The sequence below is a fragment of the Neophocaena asiaeorientalis genome, unplaced genomic scaffold (genome assembly GCF_003031525.2).
Source record: "Neophocaena asiaeorientalis asiaeorientalis breed wild unplaced genomic scaffold, Neophocaena_asiaeorientalis_V1.1 scaffold348, whole genome shotgun sequence".
Lineage (NCBI taxonomy): Eukaryota > Metazoa > Chordata > Mammalia > Artiodactyla > Phocoenidae > Neophocaena > Neophocaena asiaeorientalis.
In genome coordinates this window covers 2,350,212-2,366,542 of record NW_020172672.1, presented here as the reverse complement: position 1 = coordinate 2,366,542, position 16,331 = coordinate 2,350,212, and the positions used below count along the sequence as shown (strand labels likewise).

Below are 16,331 nucleotides of genomic sequence, written 5' to 3'. Positions count from 1 at the left end.
ATCCCACTTGATCATGGTGTATGATTCTTTTAATGTGTTGTTGGATTCTGTTTGCTGGCATTTTGTTGAGGATTTTTGCATCTATGTTCATCAGTAATATTGGTTTGTAATTTTCTCTTTTTTGTGATATCTTTTTCTGGTTTTGGTATCAGGGTGATGGTGGCCTCGTAGAACGAATTTCGGAGTGTTCCTCCCTCTGCAATTTTTTGGAAGAGTTTGAGAAAGATAGGTGGTAGCTCTTCTCTAAATGTTTGATAGAATTTGCCTGTGAAGCGATCTGGTCCTGGACTTTTGTTTGTTGGAAAACTTTTAATTACAGTTTCCATTTCATCATATGTGATAGGTCTATTTATATTTTCTAATTCTTCCTAGTTCAGTCTTGGAAAATTGTACCTTTCCAAGAATTTGTCCATTTCTTTGAGGTCGTCCATTTTATTGGCATATAGTTACTTGTAGTAGTCTCTTTTAATCCTTTGTACTTCTGTGGTGTCAGTTGTAATTTCTCCTTTTTCATTTCTAATTTTATTGATTTGTGTCCTCTCCCTTTTTTTTCTTGGTGAGTCTGGCTAAAGGTTTATCCATTTTGTTTATCTTCTCAAAGAACCAACTTTTAGTTTTATTGATCTTTGCTATTGTTTTCTTCATTTCTATTTCATTTATTTCTGCTCTGACCTTCATGATTTCTTTCCTTCTACTGACTTTGGGTTTTGTTTGTTCTTTCTCTAGTTCCTTTAGGTATAAAGTTAAATTATTTATTTCAGCTGTTTCTTGAGGTGAGATTGAATTGCTATAAACTTCCCTCTTAGAACTGCTTTTGCTGCATCCCATATGTTTGGGTCATTGTGTTTTCACTGTCATTTGTTTCTATGTATTTTTTACTTTGATTTCTTCAGTGATCTCTTATTTAGTAGCACACTGTTTAGCCTCCATGTGTTTGTGCTTTTTACAGTTTTTTTGTTTCTGTAATTGATTTCTAATCCCATAGTGTTGTGGTTGGAAAATATGCTTGATATGATTTCAATTTTCTTAAATTTTCCAAGACTTGATTTGTGACCCAAGATGTGATCTATCCTGGAGAATGTTCCATGTGCACTTGAGAAGAAAGTGTATTCTGCCACTTTTGGGTGGAATGTCCTGTAAATATCAATTAAGTCCATCTTGTTTAATGTGATATTTAAAGCTTGTGTTTCCTTATTTATTTTCATTTTGGAGGATCTGTCCGTTGGTGTAAGTGGTGTGTTAAGTCCCCCACTATTACTGTGTTACTGTTGATTTCCCTTTTTGTTAGCATTTGCTTTTTGTATTGAGGTGCTCCTATGTTGGGTGCATAAATATTTATAATTGTTATATCTTCTTGGATTGATCCCTTGATCATTATGTAGTGTCCTTCTGTATCTCTTGTAACAGTCTTTATTTTAAAGTCTATTTTATCTGATATGAGTATTTCTACTCCAGCTTTCTTTTGATTTCCATATGAATGGAATATCTTTTTCCATCCCCTCATTTTCAGTCTGTATGTGTCCCTAGGTCTGAAATGGGTCTGTAGACAGCATTTATACGGGTCTTGTTTTTGTCTCCATTTAGCCAGTCTGTGTCTTTTGTTTGGAGCATTGAATCCATTTACATTTAAGATAATTATCGATATGTATGTTCCTATTACTATTTTCTTAATTATTTTGGGTTTGTTTCTGTAGGTCTTTTTCTTCTCCTGTGTTTCCTGCCTAGAGAAATTCCTTTAACATTTGTTGTAAAGCTGGTTTGGTGGTGCTCAATTCTCTTAGCTTTTGCTTGTCTGTAAAGCTTTTGATTTCTCTGTCAAATCTGAATGAGATCCTTGCTGGGTAGTAATCTTGGTTGTAGGTTTTTCTCTTTCATCACTTTAAATATATCCTGCCACTCCCTTCTGGCCTGCAGAGTTTCTGCTGAAAAATCAGCTGATAACCTTATAGGGTTTCCCTTTTATGTTATTTTTTGCTTTTACCTTGCTGCGTTTAATATTTTTTCTTTGAAGTTAATTTTTGTTATTTTGATTAATATTTGTCTTGGCATGTTTCTCCTAGGGTTTATCCTGTATGGGACTCTCTGCACTACCTGGACTTGGGTAGCTATTTCCTTTCCCATGTTATGGAAGTTTTTCACTATAATCTCTTTGAATATTTTCTAAGACCCTTTCTTTTTCTCTTCTTATTCTGGGATCCCTATAATTCAAATACTGGTGCCTTTAATGTTGTCCCAGAGGGCTCTGAGACGGTCTTCAATTCTTTTCATTCTTTTTTCTTTATTCTGCTCCTTGGCAGTTATTTCTACCATTCTATTTTCCAGCTCACTATTTGTTCTTCTACCTTAGTTATTCTGCTATTGATTCCTTCTGGTGTATTTTTCATGTCAGTTATTGTGTTATTTACCTCTGTTTGTTTGTTCTTTAGTTCCTCTAGATCTTTGTTAAACATTTCTTATATTTTCTCATTCCATGCCTCCATTCTATTTCTGAGATTTTGGATCATTTTTACTATCATTACTCTGAATTCTTTTTCAGGTAGGTTGCCTATTTCCTCTTCATTTATTTGGTCTTGTAGGTTCTTACCTTGCTCCTTCATCTTTAACATATTTCTTTGTCATCTCATTTTTTTTGATGGGTGTTTTATATGTATCAGTTAGATTAACTTGATTAACTTGATTATCTTTGCTTAAATCTTCTACTTCCTTATTCATTTTTTTTTGGGGGGGGTGGTTCTATCCATTGCTGACAGTGTGCTAATACCTACAAGTAGATTTTGAATTTTTCTCTCTTTTTTTTTTTTTTTTGCAGTACGTGGGCCTCTCACTGTTGTGGCCTCTCCCATTGTGGAGCACAGGCTCTGGACGTGCAGGCTCAGCAGCCCTGGCTCACGGGCCCAGCCACTCCGCAGCATGTGGGATCTTCCCGGACCGGGGCACGAACCCGGCAGGCAGACTCTCAACCACTGTGCCACCAGGGAAGCCCTCTCCTTTTTGTTTTGTCAGTGTTCGCTTTACGTATTTCAAAGCTATTTGTTAAGTAGATACAAATTCTTCTTGAATTTTATCATATTAGATATATCTTTATCTCTGTAACCACTTTGTCTTTTCTGCTACTAATATGGTTTATTTCCTTTCTTTTGCCAATATAAATTAGTAAACTATTGTTATTATTTTAGAGTACCTTTTCTTTCCTCTCAATTCAGACGTTGAACCTTTTTCTCTGGAGCATGTTGAATTAGATTCTGATTTGCATTTAGAGCCAATAAGGGGCAGTAGGAGTATGTCTTGAGGATACTAGGCATCCCCTAGCAGGATAATTTTCCCAGCTGAGATAATTACAGCATCTCCAGCTAGAGGTGGTTAGACGTCTCAGACAGGAAAGGTGTAGTCTCCGTCCCTAGTAAAGGAGAATCAGGGATACTTGGGAGCATCTAGATACTCAGAACCAATCCAGTCCACCTGGAATTCCTCTTTTCAAGTGTCAAGGTTTTTTCCCATCTCAATCAGATTTCCCACTACAGTCTTGGCAAATCTCTGTATTCAACTTACTCTGTGATTCTGTAACTCCACAGTTAAATTTTGATTTTCTTTGAAGTTGGCCATGTGGCTAAAAGAGAGATTTGGGGGAGGGGGGCGGGGGTGTTGTCCACCATTATCAGAAATCTGAGCTGAGAATTTAGAGCCTTGAACCTCATTTTGCAAAATCTCCATTAGAATTTAGTATAGCTATTCCACACCTCAGTCCTTGAGATACTTATAGGCATCATCACAGCCCTCCCTTGGTCCCCCACACACTTGCTTCAGTAGGGCACTTCATCACAATCAATGTGAGTAGTAATTTAATTAATTGTGATGTTACTATGTGCCCATTCCCCATTCAAAAGGAGTTCAGGGCTTCCCTGGTGGTGCAGTGGTTGAGAGTCCGCCTGCCGATGCAGGGGACATGGGTTCGTGCCCTGGTCCGGGAAGATCCCATGTGCCACGGAGCGGCTGGGCCTGTGAGCCATGGTCGCTGAGCCTGCATGTCCGGAGCCTGTGCTCCACAATGGGAGAGGTCACAACAGTGAGAGGCCCGCGTACCGCCCAAAAAAAAAAAAAGGAGTTCAGTGTTGTGTTAATGCCATGAACATACCCAATGTCTCTCTTGGCAGCACTCTTGGTACCAAGTCCTGTATCCGTCAAGATCTAGTTCAGGAAAGAGAAACCCACCAAGAGCAATTACTATAGGGAATTCTTGAAAAGGTAATAGAGGACTGAAAAGGTAAAAAGGGAACACTGAGGTACACAGAAGTATGAGTTGCCAGAAGGAGTTCTACCCCTAAGATTGGGGGAACAAAGGGAAGAGGTTGGGGTTATCATAACCTAGAAGCTGTCACAATGGGCCTCATATGTCTGGACCTGGAGTGTAGAAGATAGGGCATTACAGGCCCAGGTGATGCTGGTAATTTTGGAACTCAGAAAAGGGGTACTGTGGAGTTGATAGCTGTACCTACTATAAGGTAATGCTGAGCTGGTGCTGGTTCCTTAAGGACTTGGAAAAAGGTCCTCTAAAACTGACTCAGATATCAGAGAGGGGGTGTGTGCTCTTTTATGGGGCTTGTATCAAGGAGATTTGTGGTATAGCCAGGGCACATCTGAGAAAGAGACACTGGCTGGCTGGTGTGGGTTGCCCAGGGTACTGGAAGATGGCTCTGTACATCTGGTTTTCAGACTTCTGAGGAGGGGGCACTGTCCCCTGTGTACTTTTGATAGGGCTTGATGGAGCTGGTTCTGGGAATGTGGTAACTGACTCTTGCCACCAGAGCAAGATCCCATTGCAGGTGGTGGTCACTGAAAGTAACAGCAGGCAAACAGGTAGAGCCCCATGTCCTTTCGTTTTGCCTTTTATTCTCCCTCTCATGCCCTTCTTGACAAAACTCTTCAGGAAGCCAGCTAGAAATTGGGTAATATAATGTGCAGATTCCCATCTTCAGCTACATAGACAAAGTATAAATTTTAGTTTTGGGGGCTTCCCTGGAGGCGCAGTGGTTGAGAGTCCGCCTGCCGATGCAGGGCACACGGGTTCGTGCCCCGGTCCGGGAAGATCCCACATGCCGCGGAACGGCTGGGCCCATGAGCCATGGCCGCTGAGCCTTCGCGTCTGGAGCCTGTGCTCCGCAACGGGAGAGGCCACAACAGTGAGAGGCCCGCCTACCACACACACACAAAAAATATTTAGTTTGGGGGTTCAGAAAATAATTGATAATCAGCGTAAGATGTGTCAGCAGAATGCTGCTGTAGCTTCTGTGGTGACAGGTAATAGCAGGTGATACTGATCTGTGTGAAGCTCTCTGATGTTTTCTGTTGTTTTATTTAGTTGTGGCTCACTAAATTGATTTCATGACCCTGAATGGTTTGTGACCTAAGTTTTTGAAACACTGAATTAGCTGTGACTAAGAGTGTGTGGAGACAAGGTAAAATAGGGGTTTTGAGGAGTTTGAAATAGCTGCTGGAAATAGAAGAGTTAATTACTGATACAGAAGAAGATTCTTACACTGTTTGAAGTAAGGTAATGCTAGAGAGGAAGGGCTGTGGTGTGACACCAGTTCACATAATTAATGGTAATGTGATGGTCCTTCAGGACTTGTCTTTGGAATAGTGCAATAGTGACAAAGACTGGTATGACTCAAAGATTCTTGGCAATGAAATTTTCTATTATTACCACATATTTCTGATGAAGCTTAATATAGGTTATTTTCCTCTTTATAACGCTTTAATAATCCTCTTCCAACTCACACATTTCCATCTTAATACTCCCAAATCTGTAGCCAGGGATATCATGAAGAGAGACATGGAAAGGAAATCTGGTCACTAGGATTTCACCTGTGTCAGAGATGCTTTCCCTAAGAGGTTTCATCTAGTATTCTTGGCTTCCAGTAGTCATGCATTAGTTCTGGAAAAGCATCCAGGAGTGTATAGGTGTTTTTGACATCATAACGCTGAGGATATTTCTTACACTCTCTACTACTGAACCCATTTGTGTCCTTATTTAGAATATTCGGCCACCAATATGTGTTCAAATGTGTCTCCAATTTTTTTTAACTTTTGTTTTTAAATATTAAGCAAATTATTGATACTTTTAAATTTTATTTATTTATTTATCTGTCTGTGTTGGGTCTTTGTTGCTGCTCATGGGCTTTCTCTAATTGCAGTGATCAGGGGCTACTCTTTGTTGTGAGTTTGCGGGCTTCTCATTGCAGTGGCTTCTCTGGTTGCGAAGCACAGGCTCTAGGCACGTGGGTTTCAGTAGTTGTGGTTCACGGGCTCAGTAGTTGTGGCTTGTGGGCTCTAGAGCACAGGCTCAGTAGTTGTGGCACACGGGCTTTGTTGCTCCATGGCATGTGAGATCTTCCCAGACCAGGGATCGAACCTGTGTCCCCTGCATTGGCAGGCGGATTCTTAACCACTGCATCACCAGGGAAGCACAAATTATTGATACTTTTAACTGAAAATCAGAGAATGAGTGAAATTAGCTTTTACCTGAGGTAAAATTTGTATTTTTAACAGGTATGAAGAAAGTCCATTCAAATTGTAGTCTTTGAACATTTTAGTGAACTGATTCTAGTTTTAAGTTCTTCAGTCCAGCTTTCTCTAGAGAATTCAGCTAACTCACCAGCCATGTAAAATATAGAATGGAATCTATATTTACACAGCCAAGATGAGTCTCTAATGATTCAGAACATGATGCAGCTGGGCTGGGTGGAGAGAAGGCTGCTGCTTCCATGCTGTGATTGGAGGCAACGGGGCTGTCCCCAAATAGCAGCCCCTTTCCCTATTACACCGTCAGTATGGATGCCTTCCTTTGAATGTACAGGGATTTTCTGCAGGTAAGAATGCGTTATAAAATAAAAATTTGTCTTGATTGGAGGAGTCTCACAAAACTAATGAGTCCATTAAGTGAGGCTTAGTTTGACTGCTAACCTCAAACAGAAATGGGGGCTAGATGTCTGTAGAAGAGAAGGAAAGATGGATCAAACTGTCTGAATAAAGGGATTAAAAAAAATGGTGAGCTTTGGATGCACTGTCTACATGCTTACTGAAGCTAGCAGAGTATCAGTAGATTTTTGGGTAGAGGAGAAATTGGGAGTCAGATGTCAATCTTTTTAGTAGGGAAAATGTCATGCCAGTGTACATGTTTAGAGAACAGTATATAATGAATCTTTATCAGGTTCAATAATTACCAACCTATGATGCATTTCCTTCATCTCTTTCCCAGGTAACCTGCTCTTTCCCCACCCCTTGCCCTTACTTATATATGAAACAATCTCAGGAATTTTATTTATTCAAGCCTTGTCCCAATTGAAATCACCTTCTTCTCTCTCTCCAGCCCCCCACCCTCCCTGCACCAACCACCCCATCCTAGCTCTTCTTTCTGTTTTCACTTTCAGCACTGAAGCTCTGATGGTTCACCTCTTCCAGGACATAAATCCATAAAGGTCAGCCCTGCACCCTGAACAGCTCAGAGGGAGGAGCCAGACCAGTAGCGCCTGATGCCCTGCCCTCTTCAGCCCTAAACAGTTGGCTCCATAATGGCAGTGGGTGAGGCTCTGGTGCACATCAGAGTCACTCTTCTGCTGCTCTCATTTGGGGTGTCTTTGTTCATTTCTGACCACTCTCAGGCCAGGGCCTCCCAGCACTTCTCCTCTCCAGAACTGGTGATCCCCTTGAAGGTGACTGGCAGGGGCAGAAATGCAAAGGCTCCAGGCTGGCTCTCCTACAGCCTGCGGTTTGGGGGCCAGAGACACATTGCCCACATGAGGGTCAAGAAGTTCTTGGTTTCCAGACACCTCCCAGTGTTCACCTACACAGACCAGCATGCCCTCCGCCAGGATCAGCCTTTTGTTCCTGATGACTGCTACTATCATGGTTATGTGGAGGGGGTTCCCAAGTCCCTGGTTGCCCTCAGTACTTGTTCTGGAGGTTTTCGAGGAATACTACAGATAAATGATCTTGCTTATGAAATTGAACCAGTTAGGTTTTCTGCCACATTTGAACACTGGGTGTATAAGATAGACAGTGATGATACACAGTTCCCACCTATGAGATGTGGGTTAACAGAAGAGGATGTAGCACGCCAATTGGAGTTGCAAGAGTTGCATAATTTCACTCTGATGCAAAGTTCTTACACAGGCTGGTGGACCCACTTGCGTTTTCTTGAGTTGGTAGTGGTTGTGGACAATCTTCGATTCGTTCACTCGGAAAGTAATGTGTCAGTAGTGCAGCGTGAAATACTTGATGTTGTCAATATAATAGGTAGCTTGTATCACTCTTTGGAACTTGTTGTGATTTTAACTGGGCTTGAAGTCTGGACTAAAGGAAACCCAGTTCCCACTGATAACATAGATAAGCTTTTGGAGGATTTTGCTGTTTGGAAGTATTTTAGCCTTGATCACCGACTGTCACATGATGCGGCCCATCTTTTCATAAAGAAATCGTTTGGCATAAAGCTTGGACTTGCCTATGTTGGTGGAATATGCCAGCGTCCTCTTAATAGTGGAGTTAATGTTTTTGAAGACGAGAGTCTTTATGCTTTTGCAATTGTTGTGACCCATGAACTTGGTCATAATTTAGGTATGCAGCATGATACTGAATGGTGTGTGTGTGAACTTCAGTGGTGCATAATGTTTCCTGCCAGAGAGGTGACAAATAAATTCAGCAACTGCAGTTATGCCGAGTATTGGGACAATCTTATCAGTAATGGATTATGTCTTTACTCTCCTCCACATCCAGGGAATATCTTTAGGCTGAAGTATTGTGGGAACCTAGTGGTTGAAGAAGGAGAGGAGTGTGACTGTGGAACCATAGAGCAGTGCATAAATGATCCTTGCTGTCTGTTGAATTGCACTCTGAAGCCTGGAGCTGCTTGTGCTTTCGGGCTTTGTTGTAAAGACTGCAAGGTCATGTCATCAGGGACTTTGTGCAGAAAACAGATCAGTGAATGTGACCTTCCGGAGTGGTGCAATGGGACTTCCCATCAGTGCCCAGAAGATGTATATGTGCAGGATGGGATTCCCTGTAGTGGTGGTGCTTACTGCTATCAAAAGAGCTGTAATAACCATGATGAACAGTGCAGGGAGATATTTGGCAAAGATGCAAGGAGTGCACCTCAGAGTTGCTACAAAGAAATCAACACCCAAGGAAATCGATTTGGTCACTGTGGTATCAAAGACACACAGTACGTAAAATGTGCGTCCCCTGATATCCTGTGTGGGAGAGTTCAGTGTGAAAATGTGGGAGTAATTCCTAATCTGATAGAACATTCCACAGTGCATCAGCTTCACTTCAATGACACCACTTGTTGGGGCACTGATTATCATATAGGGATGTCCATATCTGATATCGGTCAAGTGAAAGACGGCACAATGTGTGGTCCAGGAAAGATATGTATCCGCAACAAGTGTGTCAGTATGGTTCGTGTGCCACAAGCCTGTCAGCCTGAGACCTGCCACATGAAGGGGATCTGCAATAATAAACAGCAATGCCACTGCAATCCTGGATGGGCACCTCCCTACTGTGAACACCAAGGCAATGGCGGTAGTAATAGTAGTGGCCCACCTTTTAATCCCCAAGCAGAAGAGACAGGACTGAAGGAGAAGGGAAACCAGCCATTATTGTGGCTTATTCCTTTGACTTGTTTATTTTTATGTTGCATCTTTGTGCTTTATAAGAAACATAAAACGAAGGAGGAGGCAGAAATGATGGAAGAAAAAGAGACTGAGGAGGAAGAAGGTGATTAAGGCTCCTGCTTCATTTTTTTTTAAATCTCTGGTTTTTCTTTTAATAGTAGAGAAGTATTAGGGCATGTCTGACTGTTTCAAGAAAAATTTAAGGATCCCTCATGTCAGAATCATAAGCATTAATATTTCACTGAAGGATTCCTAGCATGTTCTTACTTATTACTCTTCAGTGTGTTAAGCAAATTAAAAGTTCATTTTTTTTTTTCTGGAAGTCATCTCTTTATGTTTCCTGAGCAAAGGCATGGCAAAGTCACATCTTTAAGCTAACGTCTCATCAGTTGTAAACCTCCTCCCACCTTTGTACTCTTAAAATGTAATGTCCGGGATGTGCCGCTACATACCCCATTGCTGTTTTGCCAGCTCTTCTCCAGATAGCTGTGCCAAAAGGGGGCAGTAGAAGTAGCCTGGAATGATGGATGAAGGGAGAAGGGAGTTTACTTTCTCGTGTGCTAAAAGTTACTCTCTCATTTTGGTAGCCACATTTGGCTTTGGATTGCAGTTTTGTTGACCCTGTTAGAACTACCCTCATTCTTCATTAGAAGTACCAGCACCAGATGACCACTGATACTTTCAGAGATCAGAGTTGCAGCTCTGGGGTTAGCAGTGTGGTCCTCCTCCGAGTTGCTGAAGCACCAGCATCAGCTAGGCACCTTAGAGGTCTTGGTGCCTGCTCTGCAGAGGGCCTCCTTAAATCATCAGTACTTGAATGAACCCAACCTCTTTCCTTTGTTCCCTTGGCCCTAGGACGTCTAGGTGCTTTCAGTAGTTACTTCATTATGATAGTTTGAGTTCTCCAGTAGCAGACACTGAATTAAAGGTTAGAGAGAAAGGATGATGAAGTCAGTTGTACAGATGAGAAATAGCCTTGGCCATTTCACATTTCAGCCTTGGCCAACCTGGCAGCAAGCTCTAGGATGAATATTGCCTGACAGACTAGTCTTGAATTGGTCCAAAATGGCCTGGTCTTCATACCCTCCTCTTGCTTATTCACTGGATGTGAGTGCCCTGGGAAGGATAAGAGCTTGGCCGTGCACCTCCCAGCACCTGAGACTGACCCCAAAGAGCTAACATCTGGAGGCTCTATGCTGATCATAATCCCAGCAGCTGGTCAGCAAGACTTTCCTGGGAGGAGGATGAAGGTGGCTCATTTGGAAATTCCACAGTCTGATCTTTGCATTGCTCTGATCAACTTTTCTTTATATGTTCTGGAAACAGCTCCTCCAGGATTCTGGCAGGCATCTCTGCCTGTGGGGAACCATAGAAGAGGGAGGTTAGTGGGATGAAGCAGAGACCCTAGTACTGTGTTTGGTTCTGGGGCTAAAGTTGATACTGTCTCTCCACTATCTGTTCTAGTTTCCCTCATCTCTAGATAGCATTCTGATGACTTGGGTTGGATGTTAACCCTGTGTTATTACCCAGGCCCTTATCTTTAAAGCACCCGAGTGCCTGCTCACCATGTCTTTCTCAGGCTCGGATTGCTGAATCTATCCATTTATAGTAGCAATAGAACTAGAAAATACAAAGAGGCACCTAAGGAGATCACCTGGGTTCCACACATATGCCCTACCTCCTCTCAATGATTAGGCTCAAGTAGTTACTTGCTACTCAAGATTAGGCTCAAGTAGTTACTTGCTACAACTGACTTGCCTATTGTCAAGACTGTGACATCTCTTCTTGCTACTGCAGGGACACAGGGAGCCCCAAATGCCCAGGTGGGACTCCAGCTTTGTCCCACTGTGAAAGTATGACCCATTTGGTGACCCTGCAGAGCCTAGAGTTGCAGGGGACAGGAGGCACAAACCACCTCAGTGAGTCATAGGTAGTGATGGTAAGTGGTGCCACTTCTACTTCCAGCCCCTGGTTCCCACCCATGTAGAGGCCTCTGGTTTAGTGTGTACAACCATCATGGAATGGTACTTGTATTAGGGTTCAGCAGAGAAACAGAACCAACAGGATATGGTGATTTATATATTTATCCTTTCCCCAGAAGAGGAAGTAAAGCCCTCAGGGATGTTTGTTCTTCCTGATATCCGGTAACTTAAATACTATGATGTGAAATTAATAATGAGATACTATGATACAAATTCAATATGTCTTATGCTACATGTTAAGGGAATAAGAGGAAATAACAAGGAAAAAGAAAGGAAAGAAAACAAACAGGAAATATGAATGCAAATGTATTCATATAAAAATAAGAACATACTCGCAACATATTACAGTCCTTGTTTCTATAACTGGTCACATGGTTGTAGCTGGTATTTATGACCATCTTCTTTTACCACCCACTCTGTTCCCTTTGCCTTCAGCAAGTACTTCATCTAATCATGGTTCTTTATCTGGTGGGGTGATCCAAACCTTTATTCCTGAAGGGTCTGGGCCAATGCTGGATTGGGTTGTTATAGTTTTCCATTGACCTTAATAACAGGGCATGGTAATACTGAGATACCCTAAGCTATTTCCTGTGTTCCAGACCTACCCTTCCTTACCTTTACTGTGGAGAAGTAGTCCAATTTCCCCTGGGTAATCAGGATCAATCACCCCAGCCATCACCATAGTTCCATTCGTTGCCTATTGATTCAGAGGCATGAGGAGCCCAAATTGGCCAGGTGGCAGTCTTTTTTTCTTTGCTTTTCTTTTTTTTTTTTAAACATCTTTATTGGAGTATAACTGTTTTACAATGGTGTGTTAGTTTCTGATTTATAACAAAGTGAATCAGCTATACATATACATATATACCCATATCTCCTCCCTCTTGCATCTCTATCCCACCCCTCTAGGTAGACACAGAGCACCGAGCTGATCTCCCTGTGCTATGTGGCTGCTTCCCACTAGCTATCTATTTTACATTTGGTAGTGTATATATGTCCATGCCACTCTCTCACTGCGTTCCAGCTTACCCTTCCCCTTCCCCATGTCCTCAAGTCCATTCTCTATGTCTGTGTTTTTATTCCTATTCTGCCCCTAGGTTCTTCAGAGACTTTTTTTTTGTTTAGATTCCATATATATGTATTAGCATACGGTATTTGTTTTTCTCTTTCTGACTTACTTCACTCTGTATGACAGGCTCTAGGTCCATCCACCTCACTACAAGTAGCTCAATTTCGTTTCTTTTTATGGCTGAGTAATATTCCATTGTATATATGTGCCACATCTTCTTTATCCATTCATCCGATGATGGACACTTAGGTTGCTTCCATGTCCTGGCTCTTGTAAATAGAGCTGCAATGAACATTGTGGTACATGACTCTTTTTGAATTTTGGTTTTCTCAGGGTATATGCCCAGTAGTGGGATTGCTGGGTTGTATGGTAGTTCTATTTGTAGTTTTTTAAAGGAATCTTCATACTGTTCTCCAAAGTGGCTGTATCAATTTACAATTTACAGTGCAAGAGGGTTCCCTTTTCTCCACACCCTCTCCAGCATTTATTGTTTGTAGATGTTTCGATGATGGCAGATGGCAGTCTTAACTTCCAGCTAATAGAACCATTGTTGTGTCTCCTGGTGGAAGCATTCCTCCCTCTAGGACTAAGACCTCTAGGCCAGCAAAGAGTAAAGTCATGGAAACAGGAAGCAAAAATTTTGCTAGTGGGTCACTAAGGTTAATAATGAGTGGTGTTGGGCTTCCCTGATGGTGCAGTGGTGGAGAATCTGCCTGCTAATGCAGGGGACACGGGTTCGAGCCCTGGTCTGGGAAGATCCCACATGCTGCGGAGCAACTAGGCCCGTGAGCCACAACTACTGAGCCTGCGCGTCTGGAGCCTGTGCTCCTCAACAAGAGAGGCCGCGATAGTGAGAGGCCCGCGCACTGCGATGAAGAGTGGCCTCCGCTCAACGCAACTAGAGAAAGCCCTCACACAGAAACGAAGACCCAACACAGCCAAAAATAAATAAATAAAATTTTAAAAATAAAAAACAATGAGTGGTGTCAATTCCATTTCCACCTTGATTCCTGGACTCATGAATCCTGGGTTTGGGAGAAACAGCACCATATATTGGACGTTGATTCAGGGCATATACAGCATTCTGGAGACCCTTGCTCCAGCCCTGCAAGGTGTGGCCACCTAGCTGGCACTATAACTGAGTCTTCAAAAGGCCATTCCACCATTCTGTCAAGACAACTGCTTCAGGATGGTGGGGAACATGATAAAACCAGTGAATTCTATAAGCATGGACCAATTGCCACATTTTTTTTTCCTATGAAGTGAGTTCCTTGATCAGAAGCAATGCTGTGTGGAATACCATGGTGGTGGATAAGGCATTCTGTAAGTCCATGGTTGGTATCTTTGGAAGAAGCACTGGGTGCAGGGAGGGAAAATTACATCCAGAGTGTCTACTCCAGTAAGAATAAAATGCTTCCCCTTCTGTACAGGAAGCAGTCCAGTGTCATGCACCCTCTTCTGGCATGCACCCACCAGGTAGCTGTCTGATCACCGCAGGAAATGTTGCCATATTTGGAGCTCAGTGTTGGTCTCTGCCACTGAAGATTGGGCAGTTAGTGGTGGCCATAGCTTGGTCATCCTTGGTGAGTGGATGTCCATGTTGCAAAGCCTATGTGTAACTGCCAACCCTGCCCTGCCACCGTGGCCTCTTTGTTAATGAGCCCATTGGGTGATGACGGGTGGCTGGGGAAAGAGGTTGACTGGTATCAACAGAATGGGTCATCCTGTTCACTCGGTTATTAAAATCCTCTGCTGATGTAAGCTTTAGGTGAGCATTCACATGGGACACAAGTACCTTCATGTTTTTTGACCGTTCAGAGAGGTCTATCCACATACCTCTTTCCCATATTTCTTTGTCACCAATTTTCAAATCGTATTCCTTCCATGTCCCTAACCATGCAGACAAACCTTTGGTCACAGCCCATGAATTGGTATATAATCACAGATCTGGCCTTTTCTCCTTGTAAGCAATGTGCACAACTAAGTGAACTCCCCAAATTTCTGTCCACTGAGAGAATTTCTCTTCACCACTATCCTTCAGGGATGTCCCAGAGAAAGGCCGTAGTGTTGCAGCTGTCCACATTCAGGTGGTGCATGTATATCATGCAGAACCATCTCTAAACCAGGCCCAGATCTTCTCTTCCCCTGTCAACTGATCACAGGGAACTCCCCATTAGGCTCCCCTGCTTGGGCCTGACTTTGTATATGTCAGTTCCATTTGATGATGGAGTGTACTGTGCAGGCCCACTTTATGGCGTGGTGGGTCAGATAATACCCATTTCATGATGGGCAACTTGGTGGCCCATCATCAAGCATTCAGTAGCTACTATGGCCCACTAATACGCCAAGAGCTGTTTCTCAAACGGAGAGTAGTCATCCAAAGGTGATGGCACAGCATTGCTCCAAAATCTTAAAGGCCTGCAGTGTGATTTACCTATAGGAGCCTGACAAAGGCTCCAAACGGTGTCCCTACCTGCCAGAGAGACATCAAGCACCATTGGATGTGCTGGATCATATGGCCCAAGTGGCAGAGCAGTTTGCACAGCAGCCTGGACCTGGGGCAGAGCCTTCTCTTCTTCTGGGCCCCACTCAAAACTAACAGTTTTTCAGGTCACTTGGTAAATGGACTGGAGTAACACACCAAATGAGGAAGGAATATGTTGCCTCCCAAATCCAAAGAGGACCACTAGGTATTGAGCCTCTTTCTTGGTTGTAGGAAAGCCAGATTCCACTTCCTCTTTATCTTAGAAGTGATATATTGACATGCTTCATACCACAGGACCCCTATAAATTTCACTGAGGTAGAAGTAAATTTTAGATTTATTTCCCACACTCTGACACGCAAATGTCTTACCAATTAGCCTAGGGTAGTTACTACTACTCACTCACTAGGTGTAATCAACATAATATCATCAATATAATGGGCCAGTATGATATCCCGTGGAAGGGAAAGGTGATTGAGATCCCTGCAAACTAAATTATGAATAGGGCTGGAGGGTTGATATGCCTCTGAGGGAGAACAGTGTATGTGTATTGCTAACCTTGCCAGTTGAAAGCAAACTGCTGCTGGCGGACCTTATGGACAAGTATGGAGAAAAGGACATTTGCCACATCAATAGCTGCATACCAGGTACCCCGGGATGTGTTAATTTGCTCAAGCGATGAAACCATATCTGGTACAGCAGCTGCAATTGGAGGCACCACCTGATTAAGCTCACAATAAAGTAATCCACTGTCATTCTCCAAGATCCACCTGTCTTTTGCACAGGCCAAATAGAGATGAATGAGGACATGGTGTGAATCACCACCCCTGCATCCTTCCAAGTCCTCGATAGTGGCAGTAGTATCTGTGATCCTTCAAGGGATGCGGTATTACTTTTGGTTTATTATTTTCCTAGGTAGAGACAGTACTAATAGCTTCCACTTAGCCTTTTCTACCATAATAGCCCTCACTGCATAAGTAGGGAACCAATGTGAGGATTTTTCCAGCTGCTAATATGTCTTTTCCAATTATGTATTCTGCAACTGGGTAAATAACCACAGGGTGGGTTCAGAGAGCCACTGGACCTACTGTGAGATGGGCCTGAGCTAAAGCTCCATTGACCACCTGACCTCCAT

The 16,331-nt window shown here is 42.7% G+C and overlaps 2 protein-coding genes across 2 annotated transcripts in view; both read left to right on the top strand.

The window, feature by feature from the left end:
* Nucleotides 1-7,572, top strand: part of MED6 (mediator complex subunit 6) — a 57,181-nt gene extending 49,609 nt beyond the window's left edge. The window contains exon 9 of the mRNA XM_024739602.1: nucleotides 7,428-7,572. Within this exon, the coding sequence (XP_024595370.1) occupies nucleotides 7,428-7,473 (46 nt within the window). The 3' untranslated portion in view covers nucleotides 7,474-7,572. The remainder of the gene's footprint in view (nucleotides 1-7,427) is intronic.
* LOC112396088 (disintegrin and metalloproteinase domain-containing protein 20-like) lies at nucleotides 7,441-12,437 on the top strand. The gene is given in 3 exon segments (XM_024739599.1): nucleotides 7,441-7,469; nucleotides 7,471-7,569; nucleotides 7,571-12,437. Coding segments are annotated over 3 exon segments (2,334 nt in total). The 3' UTR covers nucleotides 9,777-12,437.
* The last annotated feature ends 3,894 nt before the right edge of the window (nucleotides 12,438-16,331 follow it).